The sequence below is a fragment of the Hippoglossus hippoglossus genome, chromosome 12 (assembly GCF_009819705.1).
Source record: "Hippoglossus hippoglossus isolate fHipHip1 chromosome 12, fHipHip1.pri, whole genome shotgun sequence".
Lineage (NCBI taxonomy): Eukaryota > Metazoa > Chordata > Actinopteri > Pleuronectiformes > Pleuronectidae > Hippoglossus > Hippoglossus hippoglossus.
The window spans coordinates 97927-115398 of NC_047162.1; the positions used below are offsets into that span (position 1 = coordinate 97927).

The window sequence follows — 17472 nt, forward strand, 5'->3', positions numbered from 1 at the left end:
CAAGATGGCGTACGAAGTCACGGGGGATGACGTCGTATTACTGAATTCAAGATGGCGGTCTAACCACGTGATTTGACGTAGGATCGAATTCAAGATGGCGGTCTAACCGCGTTGTTTGACCAACAGGAAATGGAGAACAAAGGGATGCTTTTGTCTATCTCGTGGTTCAAAGCGCCGAATGGCGTCGAGATGCGATCGCACTCTCTAAGTCCCCGGACAAGTATAACACATGAATTATGTGGATGCAGGTCGGAACGTGTGTGCAGGCGGGTTTAGGAGAAAAGAGAGAGAGAGAGAAAAGGAAACATGCAAAGAGTGATCAGAGGAGACCTCAAACAACGTCAGAGACAGTTTTGCGGGGACTATACCACTCGGTACCCAAGTGGACGAACTAAGATCCGTCCAGCTGTGTACCGATCTTTTAATGGGTTAAAATCTCCGCAAAATTGGTCTAACGGTAAACAGTGCCGCGATGTGGCCGGAAATGCAGATTCCGTATATCACAACCACAGCAACATGTGGATACACTTACTCTGTACAATTTACTTTGACTGTTGAATTGGCAAGGTGCACCATTGTGGACCAACAAAACGTTTCAACGAGTGTTTTGTTTCCAAAAATGCATTAGCTTATTGCAGTGGTCACCAACCGGTCGATCATGATCGACCGGTTGGTGACCACTGCAATATCTTTGAGACTTCCCAGTAGCTCCCAAAATGAATAGAAAAAAGAAGAAAAAAAAGTTCAGTTTTGCAAGAGCATCACCTCGCCCTCCCTCCCTCCCTCTCTCTCTCTCTCTCCCTCCCTCCCTCTCTCTCTCTCTCACTCCCTCCCTCCCTCCCTCCCTCTCTCTCCCTCCCTGTCTCTCAATCCAGCTGCTGTTTTTTTTTTAGAGTACCAGGGGCTGCCTTGACCAATGAGATAAGAGAGAAGTGCTGGTACGTTATCTGTCGTAAACCTCAATATACGGTGCTCACCGGTGATAGGTCGCTAACAGTTAGCATGGCTGAGGCTCCACGAAAGAAGATGAAAACATACAATTTCCATTCAGAATCGTAAGAGGAATTTATTTTTACTTTGGTGAAAGACAAGTGTGTATGCATGTTGTGCGACCAAACACAAGCACGGTCTAAAAGAGGAAATCTGGAGCGGCACCACAACACCAACCATCAGAAATTTGTAGACCACTACCCGACGAAGAGCGAAATCCATACAAGGAAAGTTGACGAGCTAAAATCGGAGTTGAAGGCTCAGCAAACGCTTTTCATAAAACCCGCTACTCAAAATAAGGCTGCTACTGAAGCAAACATTTTGTGTCAGTCACCTTTTGGCTAAACACAAGAAGCCTTTTACAGATGGCGATTTATTCAAGGAAGCAATGGCCAATACCGCAGAGACTGTTTTCAATGACTTCAAAAACAAAGTTGACATCAAAACCGCACTCTGTTGTATATCGCTTTGCCCTGCAACAGTAACAAGGAGGGTCGAGTCACTATCAGAGGACGTGGATCAACAAGTGTTAAAGGACTTGTCACTCTGTGAATATTTTTCAATACAGTTTGATGAATCTCGGGATGTAATGGACACAGCTCAGCTTGTTGTATTTGTCAGATTGGCTTTCCAGGATTCTACAACAAAGGAGGACTTCCTCACTCTTATGCACTTAAAGGAGAGAGAAGGAGTGGTGAGGATAATGAGTTTAAAAAATCTGTTTGTGAAAATGACTTCCCCATTCATAAACTGGTGGCAAATACTACTGATGGGACCCAGGCAATGCGCGGTGTGGACTCTGGTTTTATAGCACTGTGCCGTAATGACCCTGATTTTCCAGACTTCGTAAATTATCACTGTGTGATTCATCAGCAGACCTTGGCTGGTAAGGTTGTGGACTTTTCTCATGTAATGACACTGGTGGTCAAACTAATAAACTCAATTCAAGCAAAAGCCCTTCAGCACCGCTTGTTCAAGGCATTATTGGATGAGGTCGATGCTGCTTACAGAGACCTCCTTCTCCATGCTGATGTCCAGTGGTTGAGTCGTGGCAAAGTGCTGCAGCGATTTGTTGACTTGCTGCCCGAGATAATGACCTTTCTGTCAAGAAGGAACGAGGAGCACTGGGAACTTTCAGATGATGCGTGGCTATTGGGCCTGGCGTTTCTGACAGACCTAACGGCAAAACTGAACGCACTCAACAATGAGCTCCAGGGAAAAAGCCAACACCTGCCCCACATGATAAGTGCAGTGAATGCATTCAAGGCCAAGCTCGGAGTTTGAACCAAACATTTAAAGAACGGAAGGATGACACACTTTCCCAACCTGGAGAAAATGTCATAGGCCATCGAAGATGAGGATGCATTTCACCCTGAGCAGTAGTGTGCTCACCTGGACAATGTTGCAACAGAGTTCAATCAGCGTTTTGGTGAGTTAGACGTCATGTAAGATATTGCTGCATTTGTGTCAAATCCATTTCTGCCCATTGAAATAGAAAAGTAACAGCCAAATACCAGCAAGTATTTGCTTTGCCATGTGGAGTTGACATGGAGATGGTTGATTTGCAATAGCGCTGAAAAACAGATCAAGGGACAGTGACTTTTAGGGACTTGTCAGCAGAGATAAGTTCCTCTCCTCACTACATGTGCACAAGAGTGAATGCCTACTTTGGATCCACTTACCTCTGTGAAATGGCGTTTTCACAAATGAAAATTGTGGAGGTAGCTGGGAGAGCACTTTCACCTACACCGGAGGATCAATCAGCACAGGTGAGAGCCGTTAGCTGATTGATCCTAAGATTTAAAAGGCAGCAGCGGAGCTGCCTCGGCAGACACACTCTCAGGAACGAGAACACTGGAGAACACTCAGACACGCAGGGACAGACACTGAGCTGCAAAGCTAGACGTCTAGCAGAAACTGCTGGACCCCTTTGTGTTAAGTTTAATTTGCTTATGTTTGCTCATTGTGGGTGGTCTTTAAATAAAGAATGCTAAAACCTGAATGGTCCGCGTCTCTGGCTGCGTAGAGCCCCACGTTGGGCGCCAGTGTGGCAGTAGACCATGCCACGCGCTCTCCCACACACAGCTAGAGACAGTTCTGTTGCTTTTAAGCATACTTTATTTACACCCCACACACACGTGAACAAACATAAATGAATTAACTTAAGTCCTTTCTGGGTTTGTGTCTCTGTGACTGCTCTGAGTCCGAGAGTGTCCTTCAGTCCCGTGTGTCTGAGTTCCTGAGTGTCTTGAGAGTGTTCTCTTAAGGCAGCTCTGCTGCTGCCTTTTAAACCTGACGATCAATCAGCCAACAGCTCTCACCTGCACTGATTGATCCTCCAATGTAGGTGAAGGTGCTCTCCCAGCTACCTCCACAAAAATAATCAAATCAAAGTACAGGAGTCGGCTTACTGACAGACACCTCACAGACTGCCTCAGACTGGCTGTCTGTAACTATAAGCCAAACTACAAAGCACTCACAGACAATATTCAGTCACAGCCATCACATTGACTTGAGTGAGTGACATTACTGCAACAGTTTTGCATTCTGATGGCTTTGTGAAAAGTGATTCTGCACAAGATGGTGTTGTTCACATTACAGATCTACTCTCAAAATGCTAATTGTAAACATAGTAACTTGCACAAAGCTTCAGAGGATAAACATTTACAGTTAACACTGGCACCTAATGTGATCGGCTCACTGCAAGTGGGTTGATTTGTTTTCCTTTGTTGTCTACTATGAACAAAAAAAGTTCCTTATACAAAATAGGCCACATGCCTTTTTTTGGTGTCGGAATGAAATCAAATAATGAAACTTAGAATTTAAAGTGTATTGTAAAATTCTTAAAGCAAGACAGGCCCGCTTGATATGCTAGTTACATTGTTTTCTTTGTTGCATTAATTTGAAAGTTGGATCAAAGCATTTCATGTAATTCAAATACAACTACCTAAATAAAAGTCTGCAAGTTGGAAGTTCAAACTGGCCATTTTTTTCTCCAAGGGCTTCAACAGGTAGATCTTGCCTTTCACTAAGGCCAAGGTCAGGGATCTTGAGCTTAAAAAAGATGGTTACCACTGGCTTATTGTATTTATCTGTAGAATTGAATGCTGCACGACAGGTCTCATTGCAAACATCAATGCCACTCAAGCTGGCAATGTTTGTATTAACAAACAAAACTTTAAAGGCCAAAACAATGTCAAATTTGTGATTTTCAATTTAAATAGTGTTATAATTATAATAAGTTATGTAAGATAAATGTTTTCTTTTGAAACTTTTGTACATTAATTCATCAGCATTTATCAGAAACATTTTTGATATCTGTGGATCTTGGACCATAAGGCTTCATCTGCTCTAGCTTCTTCAAGTCAAGAGGAGATTTTGGTGGCATGGAGGGAAATTGGGGAAACTGACTTAGTATGAAGTGCCTAATTTGTAGATACCGGAAGACATTATGTGTTGGTAAAGTAAACACGTTCTTGATTTGGTCAAATTACATAAAAATGCCTTCTTTATACAGAAGTCTAATGCCCAAAATATCCTTATGGAACCACTGACCAAATGCATTGTCCATAAGGGAAGTTGGAAAAATATAGTTGCTTGCAATTGGAATATAGGTAGACATGGAGAGTAGTCTGTACTGTTTTCTAAACTGAGACCAAATTTTTGAAGAAATGCAAAATCACAGGGTTTTGACAGGTCTGAGAGGTGTGCAAGGGAACTGATGAACACAATAGTGCAAAAAGCGAAAGAGTGTAAGAGCTAGATTAAATTAGATTAGCTATGAGCTTCAGTAGTTATAGTTGTCTGGCTATCCGTGCTTTACGGACAGAGACATTATAGGAGATAATCTGACCCCTCAGCTTTTAAGGTCTCATAAAGTAAAGAAGGCAATATTTCTCTATTTAAGTTAGTTTCCAAAAATATGTCTATTTGAGTACTAATGAAGGTAATAAAAGACCTGATAAGAGGAGTGAGTTAAACCTCCAGTGGCATCTATTGGGCCTATAGTTAGGGCAAGCCAATTCCAAAGTTAAAGAAAATTACTCATACTATAATATTACTATACTTTTTTAAGTACATGTACCAAAGGTAGTAAAGTTTTATCCAAAAAATAATCTATACGTGAAGAACTATGGACGACAGGTAAAAAGAAGGAATAGTCTCTTAGTCAGGTACAGAAATCGCCATGGGTCAGACATCGCAGATAACTTAAAAACTATTTTGGCACTCTGACGTTTAAGATCTGGTAGTCGTTCTATTAGAAGACCCATCCAATAGAGCAGAAATGTCAAACTCCAGGCCTGTGAGCCACTTCCAGCCCGTGGTACAATTATATCCGGCCCGCAATAAAATATCATATGTCTATCTTAACCGGCCCGCATCGTGAACGATGAAACCGAACAAATTAGTTTTCATATGATGAACGTGAACGTAGATGACGTTCACTCCAGCAAGAGCGGAGCGACACTCAGACATGCTCCAACACCATTGATTAATAACTAAACACGTGACCAGAAGTTTGTCACCTAAATCATGCAATTAAAAAATGGAACAAATGAAAGTGAAGTAGTTCATTTTTGGAACCGTGAACTTAGCTCAAATTTTGTTTTAAATTAACTATGAACGTGAACTAGTTCATTTTAAGTGTGAACTGGCACAACACTGCATACCTGTGTGAACAGCTTTTCTCTGTGATGAAGACGAACAAAAACCCACACAGGAGTCGTCTCACTGATGCACACCTTCACTCCATCTTGAGGGTTTCCACAGCACAGAACCTAACCCCAAACATTAATGAACTGGCAGCCAAGAAAAGATGCCAAACATCTGGCTCACGTACATAAAAAAAGAATGTAGCCTACCTAAATATGTTTTCTTTTTGCACTTTATCCAATATCCTGTCTATCATGTTTAATAAATGTTGACCCTCAACGTAGTCAGTTTTTAATTTTGGCCCTCTCTGTGATTGAGTTTGACACGACTGCAATAGAGGATAGGATAGATCAGCTGATGAGTGTCTAAGTGTGGGATAGATGACAGAAATGTATTCATTAATTGAAAGTCATCCCAGTTTGAGGCGAAAAACACAGGCAAGAATCACAGGTGTGTTAAGGAGTTACAACTGCTTCCCGTTTGTTGGACAAATTTCGGCTGGACCTGGTCAACCTACGGAGGGGTATGTCACAATGTAAAACATGTAATTTCTTGTTGACAGTAGCTATGACTATGAAGGTAGTTTAAATTTTGTAGGGTGCGCCATCAAGCCAAATTTGCAAAAGATTCATAACTGAACACCGACCACATCTAATGGGTCCTTTGGACAACCAATAGATATTAGTGCTGTATGAATGTGTATATGATTCCATAATCTGTAATATGTAAAGTTAAGTTATTTAATTGAATTGAGCAAAGACTTTCAACGTTTTTTTTATTTTTTTTTTTATAAATAGTTCAAATTTTTCAATAGTATTCTATAGAAATACAATTTGTTGTCACAGTTTAATTGTGTTGTATACAAAACTCGGGAATTTAACAAAATGTAGGTTTAATTAAACTAATAATTTCACAATAAGACTTCATAAAATGCAGAATTGAAAAAAGGACCATACAGTAGAAATTCAAATTTTCCCGCTACAGTAGTCGGAAGTATATTATGCATCCATACTGGCAGATTGTGTATCAACAACATTTAGTATTGAATCTGTCCACAAAATTATGATGTCAAGCACACATTTATTGCAAAAAACATTAACAACTAACAGTAACACAAACACATTCACAAGATAAACATGACAAAATGTCAATCAACATCATGTGTATGAAAATAAAGATATAACATGTTCCAAGAGTAGAACATGAAGTTGCATGTCAGCTTACTTGGCTAAATTTTTAATCTTTTTTATTTTCTTCTTGCAGAGAGGTGATTGCACGTTCCACTGCCTCAGTCGAGAAGCTCTGAAACAAACAACAGATAGGAAAGAATGGGATTGAACCAATCACAGCCGCCTCACAATGTAATAAACTCAGTATGATATGTCCAATAACTAGGGGTGTAACGGTACATGTATCCAAATCGGTACGGGCCTTTCGGTTCGGAAATTATTTGTGTCCTTCTGGGATGTGCTGTAGACTCGTGGTCATAGTGACCCCAGACAAACAGGAGTGTGAAGACCCTCTCTCATCATTTAAGTCCACTGTGTGGGAACACTTCAGCTTCACAGTCACTATAATGACGACGGACAAAGACAAGTGGATCTTACAAAAGCACACACTGAAAGTAATTCAGCCCTGTTACGAGGTTCCCTCTCGTCCGCATTTCAGCCAGCATGTCATACCAGGGTTGAATAAAAAGAGATGAAAAATCGTTACCGAAAAACGTACGGAACCGTGACCTCAAAACCGAGGTACGTACTGAACCAGGATCTTTGTGTACCGTTACACCCCTACCAATAACTAATAGATTCAAAGTAATCTGCATAGATAAATACCACCAATACTGTGTGTGTGTGTACCACCAATACATACAGTATTGGTGGAAGCTATATCTGATTTTGACTATTTATTTTAATTGCATTGTTGTAACTGTGCACTCTTTGAAACTACATGGAAAAACTGTGTCTCAATTCAGGGGCAGCATCCTTAGGAGGACTTGGTCTGCCTGGCCCAGGAACACTGCCTCCTTCATGGGCTACGAAGACCAGGAAGGGCGAACTGAAATCAAACGATCCGGTCTACAGAGGTTTTCTGTTTAGTTATTTCCTTGCGCAGTTTGTCCCGCCCTTATTGCTGTTTCTTAGCTAGAAAGCTGAAGTTGGACATGACGAGAACGTTTTAATGCCCTTTTTTTTTTTTTTTTAAATGAACGTACTGTCAGTGGTTGAGCTGAAGTGTGATACTCAAGCATTGAATCAACGTCTTGTTGCTTGCTGGCACCATTACCTCTGAAGCACAATGAATTAAATTGTATTTTTATAGCGCCAAATCATAATATACATTATCTCAAGGCACTTTACATAAAAGGTCAAAGACCTTAAAAAGTACACGCCACATTTAAAAAAGGAGCCTTCGAAATGGGACAGCCTTGTCATGCCACTTTGACGCAATTGGTCTTCGAATGCAGCCTCCAAAGGATGTAGCCCCTGAATTGAGACTGTTAAAGTGTTAATGAAAATTAGAAAAAAGACTGTGGAACCAAAGACAGAAAATAGCTCACTTACTGCTGCTCATTTGGTTGCACATTAAGAACATCGGTCTCCCGGACAAGACCTGTCAGGACACAATGGAAACACAGATATAATTGTAAACCTTACTTTTGACTGATTGTTTTTGGTTCTGGAGGACATAATTGAATTGGGGGAGCATTTGGAGCAAATGCTCCTGTACCAAACAGGCCATAAGAAAGGTGGTGAGGGTTCCTGATTGCTGGTATATCTCATCGGAATGGGTAGACGGGCACCATTGATCCTGCTGGCTGTCTTCACAATCCTATTGGTGTTGTTTGTAAGCCTTGCCGCTACTGAACAAGGAGGTCAGTTTGTAGGGTAGTATGCTTTCAATGGTGCCGCTGACCAGAAATCACTTCAGAGGGTGGTGAAAAGCTTCTTCCCCTCAGCAGTCCGACTGCTGACAAAGAACTCTGTGCTGTCTCACACTGACTAGCCCATACTGTCAGTAACTCACTCCTGTTATAACTGGTCTTGTATAACTATATGAACATAGTGTATATACCTCTTAGTGTATTTTTGTATTACTTACACTGTACATATATAACCTCCCCATATTTAACTGTTCCCCTATCCAACCCATTCCTTCTTAACTGCTCCCATATCTAACCTTCCCATAACTAACCTTCCCATTGCACTTCTGTATATTGTTATATGTATCACATATGTATATAATTGCTGATTGCACTTCTGGTTAGACCCACCTAATTTCGTTGCATTGTGCCCCTATTGTGTCATGACACTAAAGTGAATCTAATTTAATATAACAATAAAGCGGAGACAAGTCATCAAAAGTGTGGGAACACTTTACATTTAAGCCTTTTGAGACTGTTAACTTTGTAAGCTGATTTAACATGGATCAGCAACACAATATCACTGTGGTTTAAACCTGTAGAGAAAAGATGTTTGAGCCGCTCTTCTTCTATCAGTTTACTGGAGGATGGTAAACAACTTGTGGTTCATATCACAGTGACGTTGTGCTGCTGTGTCATGTGAAATCAGTTGGGGGGGGGAGAGACTGAATGAAGAGTTTTTTTGAGTTTTTGTTTCACTTTTGGTTCACTATTGGCGCTCCAATAGTGAACAAAAAGTGAAACAAAAACTCAAAATGTAAATTTTCATTGAATAAAGTCCTCTCTCCTCTCAAAATGATTTGAACTCTGACTCTTCAACAGCTGTCTCCTCTATTCCTCCCTCCTCACCTCTACCACATATGTCTTTCTTTGAGCTGGAATCAGATTAATCATCATGTCCTCTTTTCTTCTTACCTGGCTTACCTCCATATTGTTGTCACTATCTTCTACGTCAAAATCTCCCAACTCTGAATCACTCACAACATTAGCTGTTTCTGCTAATGTGTTTCAGTACCAGTCAGAATTCCTCAGTCTGATGATGTGCTTCTCCCTTTTCACTACGATCTCAATCTTTTGAGTTTGTCATCTAATTAAAATGGTTAAAACCATCCCCTACAATTATGATTATGATAAGATCAAAGTCATTATGACAACACCTACAAAAGACCTCATAGCTATAGCAACAGATGAGGAAGGCCCTTTTTCATGCCCCTCAACTGTTGCATAGCAGGCTAAGACAGCAGAAGGTGGTGCAAATGATGACACAAAAAAAGCAGCTAGAAAGACAAATAAAATATCTTTTGGAAGTTATTTAAAAAAAAAAAAGTCACATTCTCTTCCTCTTCTCTATAGCTTTAAGTTAGACTCTTTGGCCAGGTTATTTAATGTGAATCCCAAGCAACACCGTCGTCTGCAAATTATAATCAAACTTTTTCTACATGTATTCATTTGTTTACAAATGGTATTTTTCCTCGAGTTTTCAAAGTGAATTACTTTTTTCTGGTATATACTTTTGCAATACTGGACTGATCTTGAATTTAGTCAATTGTTTAGAAATACCATACTATCGTTTGTAGCCGTTTTTGTACAACATGAAGTGAGTATTTACAAATAGTTTTTATGTGCATTATTTGACTGGGTTAGATATTTGTTTTGCCTGTATGCTGTTTGTCCACTGCTAAATTATAAAGCTTTTGAGTTTTCATTTAACAGTATGGACACTTACTATACACGTTTTTTGATGGTGCGAAACAAGAATCCCTTGGGTTCAGCTATTTGGTCACGAAGTGCGTGGCCCATTAAAAGTGTTGAAAGAGAAGTTGCTGTCTGGGTCTTCGCCCAAGACTGACGTGGTTAAGTTTGTTTCCCTGTTTTGGGAGCATTTACAGCGTGCGTCGATGTTGGCGAGGGAAGCCCTTTCTTCCTCCCAGGACAGCATGAAAAGAGGTTTGACAAGACAGCTGTTGAGCAACAATTCAAGCCTAGTTATAAAGTGCTGGTTCTGTTGCCTGTGCCTGGTTAGGCTCTCACTGCCCGTTTCTCAGGTCCTTATGTGGTGGAAAAAAATGTCTGACACAAACTATGTCATCTGCACACCTGAGCGCAGAAGGAGAACATGGTTGTGTCATATTAACATGCTCAAACGTTATCTCTCCAGAGAATTTGCCCAGGGGAGCAGGGAAATACTGTGGAGAATGTTGCCCCCAACGTAGTATCTGCTTCCTTGATTTGGACGGGACCATGTCTGATAATGTTCAAGTCAATCAGAGAACTTAATCAGCAGCGGGTCTGACATCAACCTGTCAGAAATACTCATTGCAAAACTCAACTCAAGGGAAACCACCAGGACCCTGTGAGGTTACCAGCCACTGAACCACTGTCCAAGTTCCAAGTGAAAATGTCCACAGCACAGTGGCACTCATTCAAGTAGGCTGGGTCCAATCATTCTGCTATTATTTACTTATTTAATATTGTTACCAGAATTATGATCTATAAATGTATCTTCATAGTTCATTCAGTCATAGATTATTTGCCTAATCTATATGATTCAATCATTCTATTTAGCATTTTCCTGTCTTATCCTTGAAAATATTCCCTTCCTAGTAGTTAATAAATCTCATATTTTTGTTTCTGTTGTTGCATTGTGTGTTGTTTTAAAGTAGAGCTGTGATCCATTCAATAGAGAATTCATGACTATGACTTGAGACTAATTATTAATTTCTGCTCTGATAGCTGGTGCACCTTTTCCATAACGAGAGCACATTATTCATAATGCTAAACTTCTCTGTGACTCAATTCACTGTGTATTATTCTCCTTTCTTCTCTCCCTGCTGTGAGTATCTCATTCACAGACTCACTGCTATAATACTCATGATATTCACAGATTTGATTGGCTGAGTGGCATCACATTAGTTGATTTACAAAACATGCAATTGGACTGTTATTTTCCTGGACTGCTAAACGTGCTATAATGGCTAGAAAAGCAGAGCCGGTTAGCGGTTACAGGTCCGGGCTCAGATAAGAGTGCACCTGGGTCCAGATTTGGACCACAGTAAGTGTACCCTGGCCTAGAGGAAGATACCCAGGATGCCATTGCTACCATTGATGGCTTTCAAGCTGTTTTGGTGGAGAGCAAAACATTAAAAAAAACGGTAAAGCTGGTGACGGGATTTCTCTATAGTACAGATTTCAAATGGTTTCCTGTAGGGCTTTGTCTAATACAATTCTGCTAATCTGGCTAGCTGGAATGTGCAATCATACTGGAACTTACTAAACAATTTGAAATTCTGATTTCCCTTTGTCACAAAATGTTGCAACTAAACATGTGAAAAAAAGTGATGGTGTTGATACAAATTACACTTTTCATTTGTTTTACCTTACTTTGTCCATACTGTGATTTTACATTCCACAAAGACTTTTACATTTTTTGCATTTCTGTCATAGGAGTAACTTACTTGTTCCTTGGTCACTGAAGATTGCACTGACTCCTTCATCAAAAGTTAAATTGACACTGCCACCTGAATGACAAAGGAAGATGGAAAGGTGGGGTTGAGTGGCAAGAAGAGGGGAACAGAAGTTATAATGAATTAAGTAATGAAATGAGTATATCTGCACCTTGGCAATGAGATAAAGATTTCAGTTTGTATGTGTATGAAAATATATTTTACAATTTTTCAGTATTTTAAGTTTAGATATCCACACAAAGATTTTGTATACTTGTGGTTTTAAGTAAAAAAAACAAACATAGAGTTTTACATACCTAGCAAGACTATGGTAAATGGTCTGTATTTATATAGCGCTTTTCAAGTCTTGATGACCACTCAAAGTGCTTTACAGTAGTCTTTTTGCCATTTACCCATTCACACACACATTAATACAGTGCATCTAAGGGCAGCCCTTTTTTTATTGAGGGGCAATTTGGGGTTCAATATAGATTTTATGTCTCTTACTCTTATTGAGGGTTAAGGGCAGAGGATGTCACACCTTGTTAAAGCCCTATGATTGATTGATTGATTGATGTCTCTCTAATGAGTCTCTTTCAATTGGCTGACTCTTCTGAGTGATGCATCACCAGGTATGGTAAAGCTCACCTGTAAATGCAAATAGAGATGGTCAATGCCGAAATGAGCCAAACTTTGACTAAAAAGTTTTAGTTTAGAAAAAAAAAAAAAAAAAGGGTTATACTTTTCTTCCAGTTCTTCTGGCTTCCAGTTAGGAATTAGTTGTGAATAATTTTCTTGACATTTTCTTTTCTTGTAGCTTGCGTAATCAATAAAGTAAAATAATGGTTGCCAATGGCTGGGTGTTCAAGTGCCACTGGAAGCATATATAACACTAAAGCCCATTTGTGGTGCTGGAGCATTATGTGGATATCTGAATATCAAGTTGAACCTTTACCTTTGGGTGTGCTGATGGCTCTGTCATTTACACCTCCTTGAGGAATCACTGGACACAAGACATACAAAACAAGTCAACCAGGATAGATTGCTGTCACTGCCCAAGACACAAATGTTGAATGTAACATATTAATTATTCCCTATGATGTGAATGAAGTGCACAGTTGCATTAACAGGCATCCCAGAGGCACCCCTGATATTCAGGAGGTAAGTAGTTAGAAGCTAGCTGTGAACTGGCAATGTATATGAAATGTATGTGCAGTTTAAACCACTTAACAGTAAAGACCCAGGACAAGATATTTACGGGTGCTGCCAGCAACATTCAAAGAATTACTTTTCTTTTAGTAAAATAGTAAAAAAAAGTAAAAGTTGTTTTGTTTGCTGAATTACAAAGGTTCTATTTTGAAAAGTAAAACAGTATTAACATAAATTCAGACTTATTTTATGAAACACATTGACTATTAAAATCGATGCAAAAAATGAAAAAAGATCTGGTTGATCATGAACTTGGCTTTACTGCAGATAAACCAGAGGTCTGTACTATGAAGCAGGATTTGCGCCTATCTGATTGTCAGTCCTTACCTCCTATCAAGGTAAATCACCATGGTAACTAATGCTGAACAGCTAACCTGCTCCGGAGCAGGTCAAGTTCGAGATAAGAGATCAACCCATATAAAAGCACTGCCCTGTAGATATTGAAATTCTCAATTAACCCCATAGGTTGTTATTATTCTCCCAATTAAGGAACTATATTATTTATAAGAGAAGGTATTCATAGGAAGAAAACATTTTTTTCCCCCCTTTCTGTCCACTCAAATTATATAGAGGATAGGCAGAAATTATTAGCCGCTGCAAAGTCAGTATAAGGGTGTATATCCTCTGCACAGGTGTAATTTCTTCATTTGAAAACCAGATAAATACTTTATGAATTTGCAGAAAGACCAAGTAGACTCCTGGCATTAAAATTAAATCAATTTGAACATGTGGCTTCCATAGATTGTATCAAAAATGTTAATGGTGTATTATGTACAGTTCCATCTGAAATAAACAACCTTCACTTCTTTTATTCTGATTTATACAGTTCTGAAGGCCAGAAGAAAAAAAAAATTGTTATTCTACCTACTCTCTCAAGCCTCCCAACTAGATGCTCCCATTACCTTAAAAGAACTTAAAAACATTGATTCAATGCCTAATGAATCAAAGCCTCTCTCTCAGCTATGGCACTTATCCTTCTTGACTGTTTAATTTTCGCTCAAGGTTTTTTTTTTTTCATGAAGACCAGAAAACTTAAACTATTTAACTTCTTAAAAAGGGTAAGTACCCTCAAGAATTCTCCAGTTACCCACCATTATCTATCTTGAACTATGATCTTAAACTGTATGCAAAAGCACTTTCTAGAAAACTCGATTCCTGCATAATGTCTCTGATTCACCCAGATCAGACTGGTTTTGTTAAGGGTCGTTTGGCCTCTGACAACATACGCCGCTTATAACATAAGACATATATAACATATATAAGATGCAGAAAAGGTGTTTGATCGTGTGGAATGGACTTATTTATGGGCAGTTCTGTGATGCTTTGGTTTTTTCTTTATAAAAATGGTCTCTACAGTGAACCATAAACTATGGTCCGCTTTCTACGCTCTGCTGACAGAGAGCTCATTCTACGCACTGCACAGAACAATGCAGAACTGATTCAGGATGAAAACCGCATCATGATCTTCCTAGATTTCTCCAAGGCCTCTCAGGTGAAACACCATAAATTTAAGGAATGCAAGAAGGCAAATTCCCCATTGGGGGACTAATAAAGGATTATCTTAAGGTTGTATATGCTTATAACGTTACGCCCTGAGGATCAATGAGAGTGCTTTGACAGTCCAAAACATGCAATGGAATACATTCTGACATGAGGATATCTTTAAAACAACAGGGCAATATGGGAGGCATAGCTGCTTTCCATACAGCCCTTATAGGCTTGAGGTGTATAGGCAAACAGTAATAATGATGCAGTCGATCTGGGTTACGTGAGCCAGTGGATCAGTCGAGGGTTTGCTCATTTACAAGGGGAAGTGCAGGGTTCAGAAGTACGCGCTGTGTTTGGTTATTAATGGGTTTTATTTTGGAGGAGTCTTCCCATGGTAAAGTTCACACGCATATATTTTAGAGTTGGCTGATGCATTTGGTTAAGTTAATTATTTAATGTAACTGGTAACTTGAATAATTTCTGCATTTCCACCTGGAATGTTAAGGGCCTGGGACCCCTCAATCAAGAGGAAAAATATATTTTCTGTTCGGAAGTCGAAACAGTATGATGTAGTCTTTCTGCAGGAGACATCTCTCTTCAGAAGAATCAGTTAAGCTCTGTAGTGATTGGGTGGGTAATGTCTTCTACAGTGTAGGATCTAGTCAAATATATAAAGCAAATTAAGGACACAGCTGTAAGGGTGCTTATAATGCCATACAATTATTCTGCCAAATATATACGCTCCGAATGGAGATGAAACACAATTTTTAGCTGATTTGGAGGCAAAAATATGAGAACCTGGAGATTATAAGACTGTTATTAGCTGTGATTTCAATTTGATAATGGACTCTACTCTAGATCGCAGGAGATCTCGAGCTGCAGTGGCTTTAAAGGCATATGACCTCGGGTTATATTGATGTGTGGAGGGATTTCAATCCAAAAGGTAGAAATTATACTTTTTTCCCAGCACACGCATAACATTCTCAATTAGGGTTTTTTCCTAATTTCCAAAAGCCTCCTAATGTCAGTGGCCACCTGTTCCATTGGCTGCATATTAGTGTCAGACTATGCCTTGGTAAGACTAGAGCTCCTTTTTCAATGTGCCTAGATGGAGATTTGATTAATCTCTTTTACAGGAATCTGAGTTTAAGGAGGCCCTGAGAAGACAAATTAAACTATTTATAGAAACAAATTAACCCACAACATCTTCTGCTGGAACTACTTGGGAAGCTCTCAAAGCAGTGCTGAGAGGCTTTGTTATTCAATGCAAACTGTGCTCACAAGAAAAAACTGATTTTAAGAGAAAATAAGGATGGCCTTGATAGTCTTAAAAAGGAACTTCAATATGACGGGTTTTAAGGTTCTAACACAACTTAAATATGATTATAATTGGAGTTTATTTACATAAAGGTATAGTATTCTCTTCTTAGACTGAGACAAAAATATCATGTATCGGGCTAGTTAAGTAGGGTCAAGCCTGGGATTACCAGGTACAGAATTAGTTTACTTTAAACATTGACACAGCATTATGTTGCAAACTGTTTCTTCTAATCAATGCTGGAAATACAGTAATTTTGTTGATGCGTTCAGTTACACGGGGCATCTATTGCACTTCTATAAGTCCTTGGAGAGGGATCCCTCACATGTGGCTCTCTCTAAGGTTTCCTAGTTTTTTCCCCCATTAATAAGTTTTTTTTTCCTTACTCATGTTGAGGGTTAAGGACAGAGGATGTCAAACCTTGCTAAGCCCTATGAGACAAATAGTGATTTGTGAATATGGGATATGCAAATAAAATTTGATTGATTAAGATGGCAAATTATTGGATAACAGCTTAAAACAGAGAGAGCTATCATCCCTTATTTCAGCCATTAGATCTGAGGTGGGTGATGTTAAAACCAAATCTGCAGATATTAAAAATATGTTAATAGAGCTCAACATTGACTTATACACAGCGAGGACTTGACCACGCAATAAGAAATTGTCAGTGTTAAGGGACTTCTGAATGGGAAAGCTCCTGGGCCAGATGGCGTTACAGCTGAATTTTGTACTTTAGCTGCCACCAACTTTAGCATTAATCACAATTATCCTTTAAAAAAAAAAACCAAAGATCCCAATGACTGCAAGAGCTATCGAACAATCTCCCTTATTCCACTAAATACCAAGATCCTGTCAAAAGTCCTGGCAAATAGGTTAGAGAAGGTACAGACCTCTCTGATACATGAGGATCTGGTGGGTTTCATTTGTAATTGCATTTTAGGAGAGAATATCAGAAGCTTCATATCATGTGGGCAGTCTCTAATACAAGTACAACTATTGCTGCAGTTTCCCTTGATGTCGAAAAAGTATACAAAATATTTATCAAGTGGGTACATCTACTATATAAATCGGCCAGAAGCTGCAGGACAAACAAATGGTTACACATCTGGATATCTTTAATTGGAAAGGGGCACGCGTCATGGATCACCACTTAGCCCCCTATTGTTCTGCCTGGTAATGGAGCCCCTGGCAGCTGCAATTAGGTGCGATGAAAATTGTCCCGGGGTGACATGCAATGGCTATATCTGTCACAACTTCAGTCAGCTCACAATTTTCATTTTCTGTTATCTTGTTTGCCATATACTAACTCTCATGTCGTTTCAGAACTCAGCCACTCCCCCCTGCTCTGAATCTCCTCTTCCCACGGATTCCAATTACCTGACCTGCCCGACCCCAGACTCACCTGCTTTCCATCAGTCATCAGTCACTGGGTATATATACCGGCCCAT

The 17472-nt window shown here is 39.5% G+C and overlaps 1 protein-coding gene across 2 annotated transcripts in view; it reads right to left on the reverse strand.

Moving 5' to 3' along the window:
- Positions 1-6521: 6521 nt before the first annotated feature.
- Positions 6522-17472, reverse strand: part of ncapd3 (non-SMC condensin II complex, subunit D3) — a 61327-nt gene continuing 50376 nt past the window's right edge. Inside the window, exons 32-35 of one of the 2 annotated variants that reach the window (XM_034602717.1) lie at positions 12965-13012; positions 12022-12084; positions 8208-8256; positions 6522-6945 (exon numbers count right to left, since the gene is read on the reverse strand). In XM_034602717.1, the coding sequence (XP_034458608.1) occupies positions 6864-6945; positions 8208-8256; positions 12022-12084; positions 12965-13012 (242 nt within the window). In that variant the 3' untranslated portion in view covers positions 6522-6863. Of the gene's footprint in view, positions 6946-8207; positions 8266-12021; positions 12085-12964; positions 13013-17472 lie in introns of both variants that reach the window. The other variant, XM_034602716.1, reaches the window with a different exon arrangement.